The 16,979-nt window shown below is 53.6% G+C and overlaps 1 protein-coding gene across 1 annotated transcript in view; it reads right to left on the reverse strand.

Moving 5' to 3' along the window:
- The window catches only part of PIK3C2A (phosphatidylinositol-4-phosphate 3-kinase catalytic subunit type 2 alpha), a 98,623-nt gene that overhangs the window by 33,560 nt on the left and 48,084 nt on the right, over positions 1-16,979 (reverse strand). The window contains exons 12-18 of the mRNA XM_073550766.1: positions 16,790-16,912; positions 12,358-12,525; positions 3,904-4,018; positions 2,582-2,724; positions 2,258-2,446; positions 1,549-1,645; positions 206-300 (exon numbers count right to left, since the gene is read on the reverse strand). Of these exons, the coding sequence (XP_073406867.1) occupies positions 206-300; positions 1,549-1,645; positions 2,258-2,446; positions 2,582-2,724; positions 3,904-4,018; positions 12,358-12,525; positions 16,790-16,912 (930 nt within the window). The remainder of the gene's footprint in view (positions 1-205; positions 301-1,548; positions 1,646-2,257; positions 2,447-2,581; positions 2,725-3,903; positions 4,019-12,357; positions 12,526-16,789; positions 16,913-16,979) is intronic.

A 16,979-nucleotide genomic window follows, 5' to 3' on the forward strand; every position in this document is an offset into this window, starting at 1 on the left:
ATTTCTCTTGCGGGAGTCTCTGGACGGATAGTGGGCATCGGATTTCTTGAAATCCCATAGACTATGCTGTAACATCTGGCCGCTGCGGGTTGAATGCTGCACAAGTACGCAACGTCCAACCAGCAGTGTTTACAGATCGTGTGCACCTACCAATAAAGCAAATCTCCTACAATGACAAACAGTAAAGAGGAAGCTGAAAGCTCACCAGTACAAATGATGAGCCACGCGGACGTTACCCAAAGCGCGGCGCAGCAGGAAGCGCACCAGATCACTGTCCAGGTGGATCTCAAACTTAATGGCCTGAAAGAGAAGGAGAAAGTCATGAGGGTGCACGGTGAAAGCAAAGCGTGAGGCAGCAGGACGATGAGACCTGCCCTGGGGAGTGGGAGAAAGGACGAGGAGACCTGCCCTGGGGAGTAGGAGGAGGGACGAGGAGACCTGCCCTGGGGAGTAGGAGGAGGGACGAGGAGACCTGCCTTGGGGAGTGTGAGAAAGGACGAGGAGACCTGCCTTGGGAAGGGGAGGAAAGACAAGGAGACCTGCCTTGGGAAGGGGGAGGAAAGACGAGGAGACCGGCCTTGGGAAGGGGGAGGAAAGACGAGGAGACCTGCCTTGGGAAGGGGGAGGAAAGACGAGGAGACCTGCCTTGGGAAGGGGGAGGAAAGACGAGGAGACCTGCTTTGGGAAGGGAGAGGAAAGACGAGGAGACCTGCTTTGGGAAGGGGGAGGAAAGACGAGGAGACCTGCGTTGGGAAGGGGAAGGAAGGACGAGGAGACCTGCCTTGGGAAGGGGGAGGATGGACGAGGAGACCTGCCTTGGGGAGTAGGAGGAGGGACGAGGAGACCTGCCTTGGGGAGTGTGAGAAAGGACGAGGAGACCTGGCTTGGGAAGGGGAGGAAAGACAAGGAGACCTGCCTTGGGAAGGGGGAGGAAAGACGAGGCGACCTGCCTTGGGAAGGGGGAGGAAAGACGAGGAGACCTGCCTTGGGAAGGGGGAGGAAAGACGAGGAGACCTGCCTTGGGAAGGGGAAGGAAGGACGAGGAGACCTGCCTTGGGAAGGGGAAGGAAGGACGAGGAGACCTGCCTTGGGAAGGGGGAGGATGGACGAGGAGACCTGCCTTGGGAAGGGGGAGGAAATACAAGGAGAGCTGCCTTGGTAAGGCAGAGGAAAGAGGAGGAGGAGACCTGCACTGGGGAGAAAGAAGGAGGAGAAGACCTGCCCAGGGGTGGGGGAGAAAGGAGGAGTCATGCCTTGGGGAGGAAGGAGAAGGAGGAGACCTGCCCAGTGGGAAGGGGGTGGAGAAAGAGAGGAGACCTGCCCAGTGGGAAGGGGGGTGGAGAAAGAGAGGAGACCTGTTCTGTGAAGGACGGGTGGAGGAGGAAGCTGTCCTACTAGGTGTGGAGGGGGGTAGTGGTAGCCCTGCTGCTGCCAGCGCCAAAGTCCACATCCTCCCAATGGTTCCGCTGGAGTCAAAACCCACTCACTCACCTGATAGGAGACGCCTCAATTATGTCTCCAGGATCCACGAGGAATCATGTTACTGACCTGAACAAACTGTGGAAGAAGATCTACCAGCTCGTCATCACTCATCCCGTCCTGGATCCATCCTAACGCTGCTGAGCGGACCACCTGATCAGTGAACCTGAGGAGTCCCAACCAAAGTAACAGCATCTGCCCACACCATCTATACTGTACAACATCACTGCTGACAACCTGCCTGTATACATGTGAGAGGTTATCAGCCCCATCCCTGGTGATGAAATCACTGATGAGACCACACCCCTTATACTCCAGCCCCGCCCCGGTGATGACATCACTGATATAATGATGAGACCACACCCCTTATACTCCAGCTCCACCCCGGTGATGACATCACTGATATAATGACACCACACCCCTTATACTCCAGCCCCGCCCCCGGTGATGACATCACTGCTATAATGATGAGACCACACCCCTTATACTCCAGCCCCGCCCGGAGATGACATCACTGATAATGATGAGACCACACCCCTTATACTCCAGCACTGCCCCCGGTGTCATCACCACTGCTATAATGATGAAACCACACCCCTTATCCTCCAGCCCTGCCCCTGGTGAGGACATCACTGATATGAGACCACACCCCTTATACTCCAGCCCCGCCCCCTCATCTATCACGGCTGACAACTCATCTGTGTATCCAGTGTGAGCTGTTGTCAGCCGCGGCCCCGGTGAGGACATCCCTAGCATATGACGCACATGCAGTTCTCACCTGGAGCTCAGTAGTTCGAGTGCACACAGCGGGGTTAGTGGGGGCCAGGAGTGGATCAGTGCATAGATGTCCGCTAGATAGGCTACATCCCACTTTGGGGCGCTGGCCAGGATCTTTGGCAGGCAGTCCTTGTGGAGGTGGCAGTACGCGCGCTTCTCCCACACAAAAGCCTTATCTTCCTGTGACATCCTGCAAGGACATAAGCAGAAGTATTCAGTGAAGCGCAGCAGGACACTGGCATACCGCGACAAACACATGCCGCGACACCTGCCAATAGAAGTGGTCGCCCCATGAACTCGCTGGTACATTACTGAGGCCTCCTACCCGGCCGGTGACTCTCTGGTGATGAGGGCCAGCAGGCGGCTCTTGGACTCCTTCTCCAGGGTTTCCATGCTCATCGGAGCACAGCTTCCAGACGGGTCCGGAGATTTGTACACAACATCAAACGTCGGCGATGGGAAGTCAACCTGAAGTGTGAGGCAGAGGGTGAGCAGCACCAGTGACTGAGTGTGATAAGAAAAACTGTGAAATCCCTAAACACATCTCTGGAGAGGGTTTATATCACCCTCACATTGATCATATGGGATTAATTATAACTGGGGAAGCAAGAAAGAGCTGACACGTCAACCTCCACTGAAGTAGGGGCCACCTGTCACAAACAGGTTATTACAGCAGGAGATCTCCTGAGAACCAGCCACTAAGTCTAGGATTCATATACTCAGAGGTGGAGAAGTACAGCAGCTTCCTCTGTTCAAAAAGGAATCTTAGACACTCTGGAGTTAATGGTCAATGATAAATATTGGGGTTTGTATCAAAACTGAAAATTATGGGATATATAATTTCTGCGTCGCAGTGAAGGAAGGAACATACCACATTTACTCACATCATTGTAAGGCCATGCTAACCTCTCCAACTTAATAACGGGTGCGATGGATGGCGCTATCCTTGCCTTGTTTCATCTCTATGTAAAGGTAAAATTGCTACAGGAAACCTGACGACGATATCTCCCACCTGAGACCTCCAGAGGCGAAGATATCCTGAAAGTTGAGGATCTCAAAATTTACTAAAACCCTAGCATGTCCTACAACCAGCCCCCCACGAGCTCACCAAGGGGATGTATATGGGCAAAACCTTGCTCTAATAAAAATCAGATGTTGGGCGTCGGCCATTTGTCAGTTCTGGCAAACATAAAGGGCTTCTCTCCGCTAAGCTCTGAGATATTTCCGCCACATCAGGTTTAGTACTTTTTCCATTTGCTACCCCTTTTATGTAATTGTATATATAGTATTGCTTTATTCCCTCCCATTTTGAATCATAAATGTATATCTTTTTTTTTTTTTTTTAATAAACATTGCCTGTTATTTAGCCATTGACACCCACTCATGTCCACTATTACCAGGGTCTCCTCATGAACTGGTACAACCATCGTTACCATCAGAAGATATACCATGATCCCCGGTCCTGGACCCCGTACCGTCTAATACATACCTGATGTCAGGAGGAGCGCTGTATGTCATGTCCCTGCAGGCCCCTACCCCATGATCATGATACTAATGAACAAGACCATTCATGACCCCCCAACGGCAGACCCTGTACCTGACACGTGGAAGATTCCCCCTGTATCAGATATGATGAGGCCCCCGTACCTGCAGCACAAGTTTCTGCATCTGTGAGGCTTTTCTGCCCAGACTGGCGGTGGTCGTTGTGCCAGCAAAGAAGGTTGTCCACAGGTTGAGCAGCCTGGTCCCAGTTGTCAGTCTCCTGGAAGAGAAGCGTGAGACAATGGTATGAGCGGCCATAACAATAGGCAAGAAGAGATGGCGGCACAGAAGCGGGAGCGACATGCAAACAGCGCCCGTGCCAGCAACGCCTGAGCCAGCGACAACCGGCCCAGCGACGCTCGGGCCCACAGACAGAAACATATATACTGTATACACAGCAAAGAGCACATATAAAGGGACACTCCGACTGTAAGCCAACAGCTCCGTCCTATGTACAGCAGCAAGTGCAAGACACCCCAGTAGAAACTGCCCCCCCAGTGTATACAGCCCCCGTCACCAGTACTAACTTGTCCTCTAGCGTATACAGCCATAATCCACTGATCAGCCATGTTGTGGCCGGCAGCCATAATCCACTGATCAGCCATGTTGTGGCCGGCAGCCATAATCCACTGATCAGCCATGTTGTGGCCGGCAGCCATAATCCACTGATCAGCCATGTTGTGGCCGGCAGCCATAATCCACTGATCAGCCATGTTGTGGCCGGCAGCCATAATCCACTGATCAGCCATGTTGTGGCTGGCAGCCATAATCCACTGATCAGCCATGTAACGGGGTCTTCCAAGCTGGGGTACCTCTTTCAGTACCACCCCGTGTTTTCGGAGGTCCACTCTGCGTTGGCTGGAGTCTGAATGAAGGACGCTGGCTGGAATTCCTCTGAGTGCATGGGCGCATATAAAAGATCACTGCTTCTCCATGTATTTCCAGTCTGACACACTTTACTCACAGGACACAGAATATATCACACAGATACAGAGGGCCGGCCAATAGACAAGCATCAGGCCAGACATGCATTACAAAAGCAGCAGGTGGCCGGAGCCTGCGTATGTTTACTGTGGGAATTACAAAGGTAGGGGGAGGGCGGACACTGCTGATACATTAGGGACATGCATCTCACATGGAACCTATTATACCTACATATAACTGCACAACATATTCTGGGTGCTGAGTGGTTCTGTAACACGTAACACGGCTCCCCTTTTCAGCGACGTGATCGGCATACACAGTCTGATCCTCAACGGATCGGTTTGGGGATGACCGAAGTTTATGGGGTTGGTACAAGTTCTGTTTGTCGACTTAGTCCATCGGCGTTACCGTTTTGTTTGCCGGGTCTGTAGTGGATGGTGAAGTCCAGAGGTTGTAGGGCTAAACTCCACCGCAGCAATCTGGCGTTGTCTCCGGAGACCCGATTAAGCCAGACTAGGGGATTATGGTCCGTTAGGAGGGAAAACTGTCGTCCATACAAATATGGTTGCAACTTCTTGAGTGCCCATACTACCGCCAGCACTCCTTCTCGATGGCCGCATAGCTTACTTCACGGTGCAGTAGTTTCCGACTCAGGTAAGCTACCGGGTGTTCTTGGCCGTCCGGCCCGACTTGGCTCAGTACTGCCCCCAATCCAAACATAGAAGCGTCTGTATGAACAAGGAAACGTGTAGTTGGATCGGGTGCGGCCAATACAGGGGTATTGGTGAGGGCGTCCTTTAGTTGGCGGAAGGCATCCTCACACTCTGAGGTCCAGGTTACCTGGCGGGGTTGGTTCTTACTGGTCAAATCAGTGAGGGGCTTGGCTACGCTGCTGTAATTGGGAACGAATTTCCTGTAATACCCCGCTGTCCCTAGAAACGCCATGACCTGGGTTTTAGTGCGTGGGATGGGCCATTTGGCTATGGCCTCAATCTTGGCTGATTCTGGTCGCTGTTTCCCACTTCCCACCAAATGCCCTAAATACTGAACCTCTGCTTTGCCCACGTGACACTTGTTTGGGTTCAGGGTGATTCCGGCCTGGTGGATCCTGTCCAATACTGTTTCTAGGTGATTTAGATGCTCTTCCCATGTCGCACTGTAGATGGCGATGTCGTCCAGGTAGGCACAAGCATAGTCCTGGAGACCATCCAGAAGCCGGTCAGCCAGCCTTTGGAAGGTCGCCGAGGCATTCTTTATCCCGAATGGCATAACTCGAAACGGGAATAAGCCGAACGGGGTGACAAATGCCGACTTGGGAATAGCGTCAGGACTAAGGGCAATCTGCCAGTAGCCTTTGCATAGATCGATGGTGGTCAAATACTTTGCTCCCGCCAGCCGGTCTAACAACTCATCCACACGCGGCATGGGATATGCATCCGTCACCGTTTTCTCATTGAGCTTACGATAGTCTACACAAAACCGTGTAGTCCCATCCTCCTTGGGCACTAACACTACGGGGGATGCCCAGGGACTGACTCTTCAATGACCCCTAAACGCAACATCTCTTGTATCTCTTGTCGCATCCCCTCTCATACAGACTCAGGGACGCAGAAGGGGTTTTGTCGCAGGGGGGTCTGATCCTGGGTCTCAACCTTGTGGTGTGCCTGGCGAGTGTACCCCGGTCTCTCTGAAAACATCCTCTGTCGCAGCCTCAACAACGCCTCCGCCTGCTGTCTCTCCCGGGGGCCTAGGTCTTCACTCAAGTGTACCTGGTCCCATGTTTTAGACTGAGTCCTTTCCCCTAAGACATCTGGCAAGGGAAGTCCGGCTAAATCCTCTGCTTCAGGTGCACAGATGGCCACTACCTCTTCAGGGCACTCCCGGTAGGGCTTCAGCATATTCACGTGGAACATGCGGAAAACCCTAGGGTCGTCACAATTGGCGACATTATAGGTTGTGTCGGCTATTTTCCCCACAACCTGGTAGGGCCCCTGCCACGCAGCTTGAAACTTATTCTGCTTAGTGGGCTCTAACACCAGGACCTTCTGTCCTATTTCCAAAGTGCGCTCTCTGGCCCTCCGATCGTACCATATGCGCTGGCGCCGCTGGGTCGCCTGCATGTTCTCACGTACAGCCTGAGTCAGCTCCTATAGGCGGTCTCAGAATTCCAGCACATAGGGTACAATAGGTACCCCTTCTATGAGGCCCTCCCCCTCCCAGTGTTCCAGCACTAAGTCTAGGGGTCCCCTTACCCGTCTCCCATATACCAGCTCGAACGGGGAGAACCCCGTGGATTCTTGGGGCACCTCCCGATAGGCAAACAGGAGGTGTGGCAAGAATTTCTCCCAGTCCCTGTAGGTCCTGGTAAAAGTCCCAATGAGCTGTTTTAATGTCCCGTTAAAGCGTTCACACAACCCATTGGTTTGCGGGTGGTACGGGGCGCTTCTAATGAACTTTACGCCGCACAGCTTCCACAGTTGGTTGGTCACCTCTGCTGTAAACTGGGTACCCTGGTCCGAGATAATCTCCCGGGGAAATCCAACCCGTGAGAAAACCTGGAGCAGGGCGGCCGCCACCGTCTCTGCCAGTATGTTAGGTGACGCAACCACCTCTGGATACCGTGTGGCATAATCTACCACTGTCAATGTATACTTTTTCCCCGGACGGACTGGGTTTGGCTAACGGCCCTATCAAATCGACCGCTACTCGGCTAAATGGTTCCTCCACAATGGGGAGGGGGCGTAATTTGGCCTTGCATCGATCCCCCCTCTTGCCAATGCGCTGACAACTGTCACAGGTCTGGCAGTACTGACGAACATCATAGGTTACCCCCGGCCAAAAGAAGTTTTGTGTCAGTCGATGCCTGGTGCGACTGACTCCGAAGTGCCCGGCTAAGGGTATGTCATGAGAGATTCGCAGTAGCTCCTGCCTATACTTCTTGGGAACTACCAGCTGTTGTTTTATAGTGGGGCTCGTCCCTATGTGGTGCTGCTCTGTGATCCGGTAGAGGAGTCCCTGCTTCCATACAAACTGTTCCCCTTCTAGTACCCATCTCCCCTCCTGTGCCTTCCCACAATATCCCTCCAATGAAGGATCCTCAAGTATCTCCCTCTTAAATTCATCTGGGGTGGCCCAAGAAATGTGTCTGGCTATGGGACTACGTGCAGGGCTGGGATGTTTTACCTGGGCCTCCTCTGAGTGTGATTCCGCCTCCACAGCTCGAGCTTCTCTCCGGGTGGTCACAGGATAGGTCTCAGCCAGAGGGGCCACCGAGAATGCAGACAACATGGGCCCCAAGTCATTTCCCAGCAAGACGTCTGCAGGCAAATCCTCCATCAAGCCGACCTCAACAAGGCCATCCCCGGCTCCCCAGTTCAGGTGAATCCTGGCAGTGGGTAGTCGATGTATAGCTCCCCCTGCTACACGGACTGCCACTGTCCAGTCCGTCTTCTCTTGGTCCCGGACGAGATGAGGCTTCACAAGGGTCAAAGTTGCCCCGGAATCTCTTAGTCCCTGCATACGTTTCCCATTAACCCACACGACCTGTCGATGCTGTTGTCGATTATCTGCCCAGGCTGCCTGCACGGGGTCTACTTCATGCAGCACTTCCTCCATCTCTTCCACCCCTTGGTTAATCGTAGCCCCCAATGCCGGGTCAGCTTCGCCTTGGTAGCAGTGTACAGCAGCCCGGCTGAAGGTAGCTGTTCCCGCCTTTGGCCACTGGGTATGCTGAGTCCGGTTGGGGCATTGTCTTTGCAGGTGGCCCAGCTGATGGCAGGTGTGGCATCGCGCCCCAGGGGGACTGTGGTAGGCCGGGTTTCTAGCTGATCCCCCTACAATCTTTGGTGGTTTGGGGCCCTCCAGGTCCATGGGTGGGCCCCTAGTGACCACCTTTGATCCGGAGAACTGCGGCCTCCTGGCATCGATGTTCATCGGCCAGACGAGCGGCTTCCTCAAGAGTCGTTGGCCGCCTGTCCCGAAGCCATTCCTGCGTCTCGGGGGTTAGTCCATTAAAGAATCGTTCTAACAAGAAGAGCTGGAGGACGTCCACCTTAGTGGTTGCTTGGCTCCCTTGTACCCACTGTAGCAGTGACCGCTGTAATTTACAGGCCCATTCAGCGTGGGTATCGGTTACGCGTTTTATAAGTCCGTGGAACTTTTGGCGGTAGGCCTCTGGTGTCAGCGCATACCGGGCTAGGATCACTTCTTTGATCCGCTCATAGTCCATACAGTCCTCATCAGGTACCGTGCGATAGGCGTCCGCTGCCCGGCCTGTCAGCTTGCTGGCCAGAATCTGAACCCGTTCCTCCGGCTTTACTTGATGAAGGGCACACTGCCGCTCAAAGTCCTGCAGAAAGCCATCAGTGTCTTCCTCTGCCTCCCCCAACTGTCGGAAGGCATTGTAAAGTGCTGCGGAATATGTTGGCGCTATATAAATAAAAATTATTATTATTAATTATTATTATTATTATTGTACTGGATCATTTTGTGGCTTACTGTTGAAGGTACCTGGTCGAAGGCCAGAGCTCCCCCTGCTCGCTGACTCTCCTCTCTCCGCTCTGCCATCTCCATCTTGGCCAGCTCCACTTTGGTCCGCTCTGCCATCTCCATCTTGGCTAGCTCTATCCTGGTCCGCTCGGTCATCTTTTCCTTCACATCAGTATGCACATCAGCCATCACCTCTCGTATGATCTCTACTGCAGGGTTTGGGCCATAGAACGCCAGTCTGTTCTTTACCTCCCTCTGGAATTCGGTCTCCTCCACATTCACATTGGGGGGCGCTGCACTGTCGTGTTCCATGATGGCTGCTATCAAATCCGCTTTTGTTTTGTTGCTGGCGATCAACCCTCGGGCTTCCACCAGGTCTTTTAATGTAGTCCTCTTTAACGTCTGGTAATTATTTTCCATTCATTCCTTTCCTCCTGTAGAAGGGGTATCAAATCCCACCGCTGCCACCAGTGTAACGGGGTCTTCCAAGCTGGGGTACCTCTTTCAGTACCACCCTGTGTTTCCGGAGGTCCGCTCTGCGTTGGCTGGAGTCTGAATGAATGACGCTGGCTGGAATTCCTTGGTTACATGGGCGCATATAAAAGATCACTGCTTCTCCATGTATTTCCAGTCTGACAACACTTTACTCACAGGACACAGAATATGTCACACAGATACAGAGGGCCAGCCAATAGACAAGCGTCAGACCAGACATGCATTACAAAAGCAGCAGGTGGCCGGAGCCTGCGTATGTTTACTGTGGGAATTACAAAGGTAGGGGGAGGGCGGACACTGCTGATACATTAGGGACATGCATCTCACATAGAACCTATTATACATACATATAACTGCACAACATATTCTGGGTGCTGAGTGGTTCTGTAACAAGCCATGTTGTGGCCGGCAGCCGACAGACTCTAGCCAACTAACTTTCTAGGAGAGTGAATTCTCTCCCCAGAATAGAGGTATAAATGACCCCAGTGCCATGAGTGTGGAAGAAGTTCGGGGAGACTAAGGGGCAGCCGCCCTGCGAGGGTTAATAAGTGGCATTCTGTGGTAGTGAGTACAGATATATAGCATGAAGAGTTACATGATAATAACACTAGAGGAACATGGAGATTTATGGTTTGTAATGTCGTGTGGGGAAATGTTCATTACTGTGGTCTCATTGCATCAGTGCAGGATTTGTTCTAAAATACACAGTATGAGTCGTCATGTATGCGCCCCAGTATGAGGCATCATGTATGCACCCCTTACCACACTGTGCTTTCTTTGTCTAAAACATTTATAAAAAGCCCTGATACTTATGTTCATCGCCAGGTCACACCATGGTCACACCACGGCCAGTCCACACCATGATCACACCACGGCCAGGCCACACCATGGCAACTCCATGGCCAGGCCACACCACGGCCAGTCCACACCATGATCACGCCACACCATGGCAACTCCACGGCCAGGCCACACCATGGTAACACAATGGCCAGTCCACACCATGGTCACAGAATTGCCAGTCCACACCATTATCACACCACGGCCAGGCCACACCATGGCAACTCCACGGCCAGGCCACACCACGATCACACCACGGCCAGGCCACACCACGGTCACACCACGGCCAGGCCACACCACGGTCACACCACGGCCAGGCCACACCACGGTCACACCACGGCCAGGCCACACCACGGTCACACCACGGCCAGGCCACACCACGGTCACACCACGGCCAGGCCACACCACGGGCAACTCCACGGCCAGGCCACACCACGGGCAACTCCACGGCCAGGCCACACCACGGGCAACTCCACGGCCAGGCCACACCACGGGCAACTCCACGGCCAGGCCACACCACGGGCAACTCCACGGCCAGGCCACACCACGGGCAACTCCACGGCCAGGCCACACCACGGGCAACTCCACGGCCAGGCCACACCACGGGCAACTCCACGGCCAGGCCACACCACGGGCAACTCCACGGCCAGGCCACACCACGGGCAACTCCACGGCCAGGCCACACCACGGGCAACTCCACGGCCAGTCCACACCACGGGCAACTCCACGGCCAGTCCACACCATGGCAACTCCACGGCCAGTCCACACCATGGCAACTCCACGGCCAGTCCACACCATGGCAACTCCACGGCCAGTCCACACCATGGCAACTCCACGGCCAGTCCACACCATGGCAACTCCACGGCCAGTCCACACCATGGCAACTCCACGGCCAGTCCACACCATGGCAACTCCACGGCCAGTCCACACCATGGCAACGCCACGGCCAGTCCACACCATGGCAACTCCACGGCCAGTCCACACCATGGCAACTCCACGGCCAGTCCACACCATGGCAACTCCACGGCCAGTCCACACCATGGCAACTCCACGGCCAGTCCACACCATGGCAACTCCACGGCCAGTCCACACCATGGCAACTCCACGGCCAGTCCACACCATGGCAACTCCACGGCCAGTCCACACCATGGCAACTCCACGGCCAGTCCACACCATGGCAACTCCACGGCCAGTCCACACCATGGCAACTCCACGGCCAGTCCACACCATGGCAACTCCACGGCCAGTCCACACCATGGCAACTCCACGGCCAGTCCACACCATGGCAACTCCACGGCCAGTCCACACCATGGCAACTCCACGGCCAGTCCAACCATGGCAACTCCACGGCCAGTCCAACCTTGGCAACTCCACGGCCAGGCCACACCATGGTCACACCACGGCCAGGCCACACCATGGTCACACCATGGCCAGGCCACACCATGGTCACACAACGGCCAGTCCACACCATGGTCACACCCCGGCCAGTCCACACCATGGCAAATCTATGGCCAGTCCACACCATGGCAACTCCACGGCCACACAATGGCCAGTCCACGCCACAGCCACTTATCCCAGAGTTACCCAGCTTGTCTGGACTCCTGCAAGGGTCCGTATGCTTTGTCTCACTGACTTCTAAGTAATGTTCTGTTGAGTATCTCTGAATAAACTTCAGCCTCAACTTGCAAAGGAGAATTGTCTCCAATGTCTTCTCGCCTCTTCCAGCTCTCAGTGAAAACTTTATTAGCTTTCCCCAGTGCTCTGTTGATGAGGGGGGCGCTCATAGCTGTGAGGACAAGTTTAGGGGGCGCTCACCTTTTAAAGTTGAAAAGTGGTAGAGAGGCCTGCCCCAGTAGCTCCGGACTCTTTCTCTGCTTATTGGTGTCTGGGGAGCCCCCACTGTTAGGATTTAATATGCCGAACATCTTCAGATGCAGGATCGTCTCCAGAGGAAGCTGCGCCATCGCTACCGGAAAGATGATCCTGCAAGATCAAGAGCAACAGTGAGTACAGCACCGGAGTGCCGGCAGGTAATACACCACACCGCAAATACTGGCACCAGAGAGCGGACGGTAATCCATCACACAGCGAGTACCGGCAGGTAATACACCACACCGCAAATACTGGCACCAGAGAGCGGACGGTAATCCATCACACAGCGAGTACCGGCAGGTAATACATCACACCGCAAATACTGGCATCAGAGAGCGGACGGTAATCCATCACACAGCGAGTACCGGCAGGTAATACACCACACCGCAAATACTGGCACCAGAGAGCGGACGGTAATCCATCACACAGCGAGTACCGGCAGGTAATACATCACACCGCAAATACTGGCACCAGAGAGCGGACGGTAATCCATCACACAGCGAGTACCGGCAGGTAATACACCACACCGCAAATACTGGCACCAGAGAGCGGACGGTAATCCATCACACAGCGAGTACCGGCAGGTAATACATCACACCGCAAATACTGGCATCAGAGAGCGGACGGTAATCCATCACACAGCGAGTACCGCCAGGTAATACACCACACCGCAAATACTGGCACCAGAGAGCGGACGGTAATCCATCACACAGCGAGTACCGGCAGGTAATACATCACACCGCAAATACTGGCACCAGAGAGCGGACGGTAATCCATCACACAGCGAGTACCGGCAGGTAATACATCACACCGCGAATACTGGCACCAGAGAGCGGACGGTAATCCATCACACAGCGAGTACCGGCAGGTAATACATCACACCGCGAATACTGGCACCAGAGAGCGGATGGAAATCCATCACACCGCAAATACTGGCATCAGAGAGCGGACGATAATCCATCATACAGCGAGTACCGGCAGGTAATACATCACACCGCGAATACTGGCACCAGAGAGCGGACGGTAATCCATCACACAGCGAGTGCCGGCAGGTAATACATCACACCGCGAATACTGGCATCAGAGAGCGGACGATAATCCATCATACAGCGAGTACCGGCAGGTAATACATCACACCGCGAATACTGGCACCAGAGAGCGGATGGTAATCCATCACACCGCGAGTACCGGCAGGTAATACACCACACAGCGAATACTGGCACCAAAGAGCGGATGGTAATCCATCACACCGCGAGTACCGGCAGGTAATACATCACACCGTGAATACTGGCACCAGAGAGCGGACGGTAATCCATCACACAGCGAGTACCGGCAGGTAATACACCACACCGCGAATACTGGCATCAGAGAGTGGATGGTAATCCATCACACAGCGAGTACCGGCAGGTAATACACCACACAGCGAATACTGGCACCAAAGAGCGGATGGTAATCCATCACACAGCGAGTACCGGCAGGTAATACATCACACCGTGAATACTGGCACCAGAGAGCGGACGGTAATCCATCACACCGCGAGTACCGGCAGGTAATACATCACACCGTGAATACTGGCACCAGAGAGCGGACGGTAATCCATCACACAGCGAGTACCGGCAGGTAATACACCACACCGCGAATACTGGCATCAGAGAGCGGATGGTAATCCATCACACAGCGAGTACCGGCAGGTAATACACCACACCGCAAATACTGGCACCAGAGAGCGGATGGTAATCCATCACACAGCGAGTGCCGGCAGGTAATACACCACACCGCAAATACTGGCACCAGAGAGCGGACGGTAATCCATCACACAGCGAGTACCGGCAGGTAATACACCACACCGCAAATACTGGCACCAGAGAGCGGACGGTAATCCATCACACAGCGAGTACCGGCAGGTAATACATCACACCGCAAATACTGGCATCAGAGAGCGGACGGTAATCCATCACACAGCGAGTACCGGCAGGTAATACACCACACCGCAAATACTGGCACCAGAGAGCGGACGGTAATCCATCACACAGCGAGTACCGGCAGGTAATACATCACACCGCAAATACTGGCACCAGAGAGCGGACGGTAATCCATCACACAGCGAGTACCGGCAGGTAATACACCACACCGCAAATACTGGCACCAGAGAGCGGACGGTAATCCATCACACAGCGAGTACCGGCAGGTAATACATCACACCGCAAATACTGGCATCAGAGAGCGGACGGTAATCCATCACACAGCGAGTACCGCCAGGTAATACACCACACCGCAAATACTGGCACCAGAGAGCGGACGGTAATCCATCACACAGCGAGTACCGGCAGGTAATACATCACACCGCAAATACTGGCACCAGAGAGCGGACGGTAATCCATCACACAGCGAGTACCGGCAGGTAATACATCACACCGCGAATACTGGCACCAGAGAGCGGACGGTAATCCATCACACAGCGAGTACCGGCAGGTAATACATCACACCGCGAATACTGGCACCAGAGAGCGGATGGAAATCCATCACACCGCAAATACTGGCATCAGAGAGCGGACGATAATCCATCATACAGCGAGTACCGGCAGGTAATACATCACACCGCGAATACTGGCACCAGAGAGCGGACGGTAATCCATCACACAGCGAGTGCCGGCAGGTAATACATCACACCGCGAATACTGGCATCAGAGAGCGGACGATAATCCATCATACAGCGAGTACCGGCAGGTAATACATCACACCGCGAATACTGGCACCAGAGAGCGGATGGTAATCCATCACACCGCGAGTACCGGCAGGTAATACACCACACAGCGAATACTGGCACCAAAGAGCGGATGGTAATCCATCACACCGCGAGTACCGGCAGGTAATACATCACACCGTGAATACTGGCACCAGAGAGCGGACGGTAATCCATCACACAGCGAGTACCGGCAGGTAATACACCACACCGCGAATACTGGCATCAGAGAGTGGATGGTAATCCATCACACAGCGAGTACCGGCAGGTAATACACCACACAGCGAATACTGGCACCAAAGAGCGGATGGTAATCCATCACACAGCGAGTACCGGCAGGTAATACATCACACCGTGAATACTGGCACCAGAGAGCGGACGGTAATCCATCACACCGCGAGTACCGGCAGGTAATACATCACACCGTGAATACTGGCACCAGAGAGCGGACGGTAATCCATCACACAGCGAGTACCGGCAGGTAATACACCACACCGCGAATACTGGCATCAGAGAGCGGATGGTAATCCATCACACAGCGAGTACCGGCAGGTAATACACCACACCGCAAATACTGGCACCAGAGAGCGGACGGTAATCCATCACACAGCGAGTGCCGGCAGGTAATACACCACACCGCAAATACTGGCACCAGAGAGCGGATGGTAATCTATCACACAGCGAGTACCGGCAGGTAATACACCACACCGCAAATACTGGCACCAGAGAGCGGATGGTAATCCATCACACAGCGAGTGCCGGCAGGTAATACACCACACCGCAAAAACTGGCACCAGAGAGCGGACGGTAATCCATCACACAGCGAGTACCGGCAGGTAATACACCACACCGCAAATACTGGCACCAGAGAGCGGACGGTAATCCATCACACAGCGAGTGCCGGCAGGTAATACACCACACCGCAAAAACTGGCACCAGAGAGCGGATGGTAATCCATCACACAGCGAGTGCCGGCAGGTAATACACCACACTGCAAATACTGGCACCAGAGAGCGGATGGTAATCCATCACACAGCGAGTACCGGCAGGTAATCCATCACACCGCAAATGCTCTGTCCTATAGCTCCTAAATCTTGTCCGTGGGGCAGTGCTGGCTGCTCTGTTGTTGCACATTACTGTGTGGCCAATTCTCCGCCTTTTCTGTGAATGGGCATATATTATTATGCCTTCACCCATTGGTGATACTAGAATTCTCGCATCGGTCTTCCCACTACTATGCTGCCTTCTCACATGGTGTGTGGGTTTTGTAGGTGCTTTCATCACACTGCCTTAACACATGGAGTTTAGTTTTTGCAGGTGCCAAAACAGTGACGATAGGATATACACATTGTGATTTGTATTTATTGTAATACTTGAATTTAGGTCTGTGGGGAAAGAAGCCATGTTTTCTTTTGGCCATTGGCTGTAAATGACTTTGATGGTGTTGTGTTTTCTGCAGATGTTGCTAATAAATATTTATACCTTTGTGAAATGTCTGATCTTTTTGGGTGATCGCCGGCTCAGCACGCCTCTTTTCTTTTGTTGATCGCAGTTATGCACATGCCATCGGCAGAGCCCCGGCTTTTTATAACTATTTCTGACGGCACCCTCCACTTGCTTTTTGGTACTTACAGCTCGTCCCACTTCACCAGGTAGAAGAAGCTCTTGTAGGTTCCCACCTTCTTCGACTGGACGGGTTTAAACAAATCTCTCCCATTATACAGCAGCGAGCAGACGAGATAATACTTCTCCAAACTGAAAGAGAAGAGAAAGACATGGAGGCGTGAGTAATATACAACACCAGGGGCCACGGGCACAGCGT

This window comes from Dendrobates tinctorius, unplaced genomic scaffold (assembly GCF_039654945.1).
Source record: "Dendrobates tinctorius isolate UK_male_01 unplaced genomic scaffold, ASM3965494v1 ptg000168l, whole genome shotgun sequence".
NCBI classification, from domain to species: domain Eukaryota; kingdom Metazoa; phylum Chordata; class Amphibia; order Anura; family Dendrobatidae; genus Dendrobates; species Dendrobates tinctorius.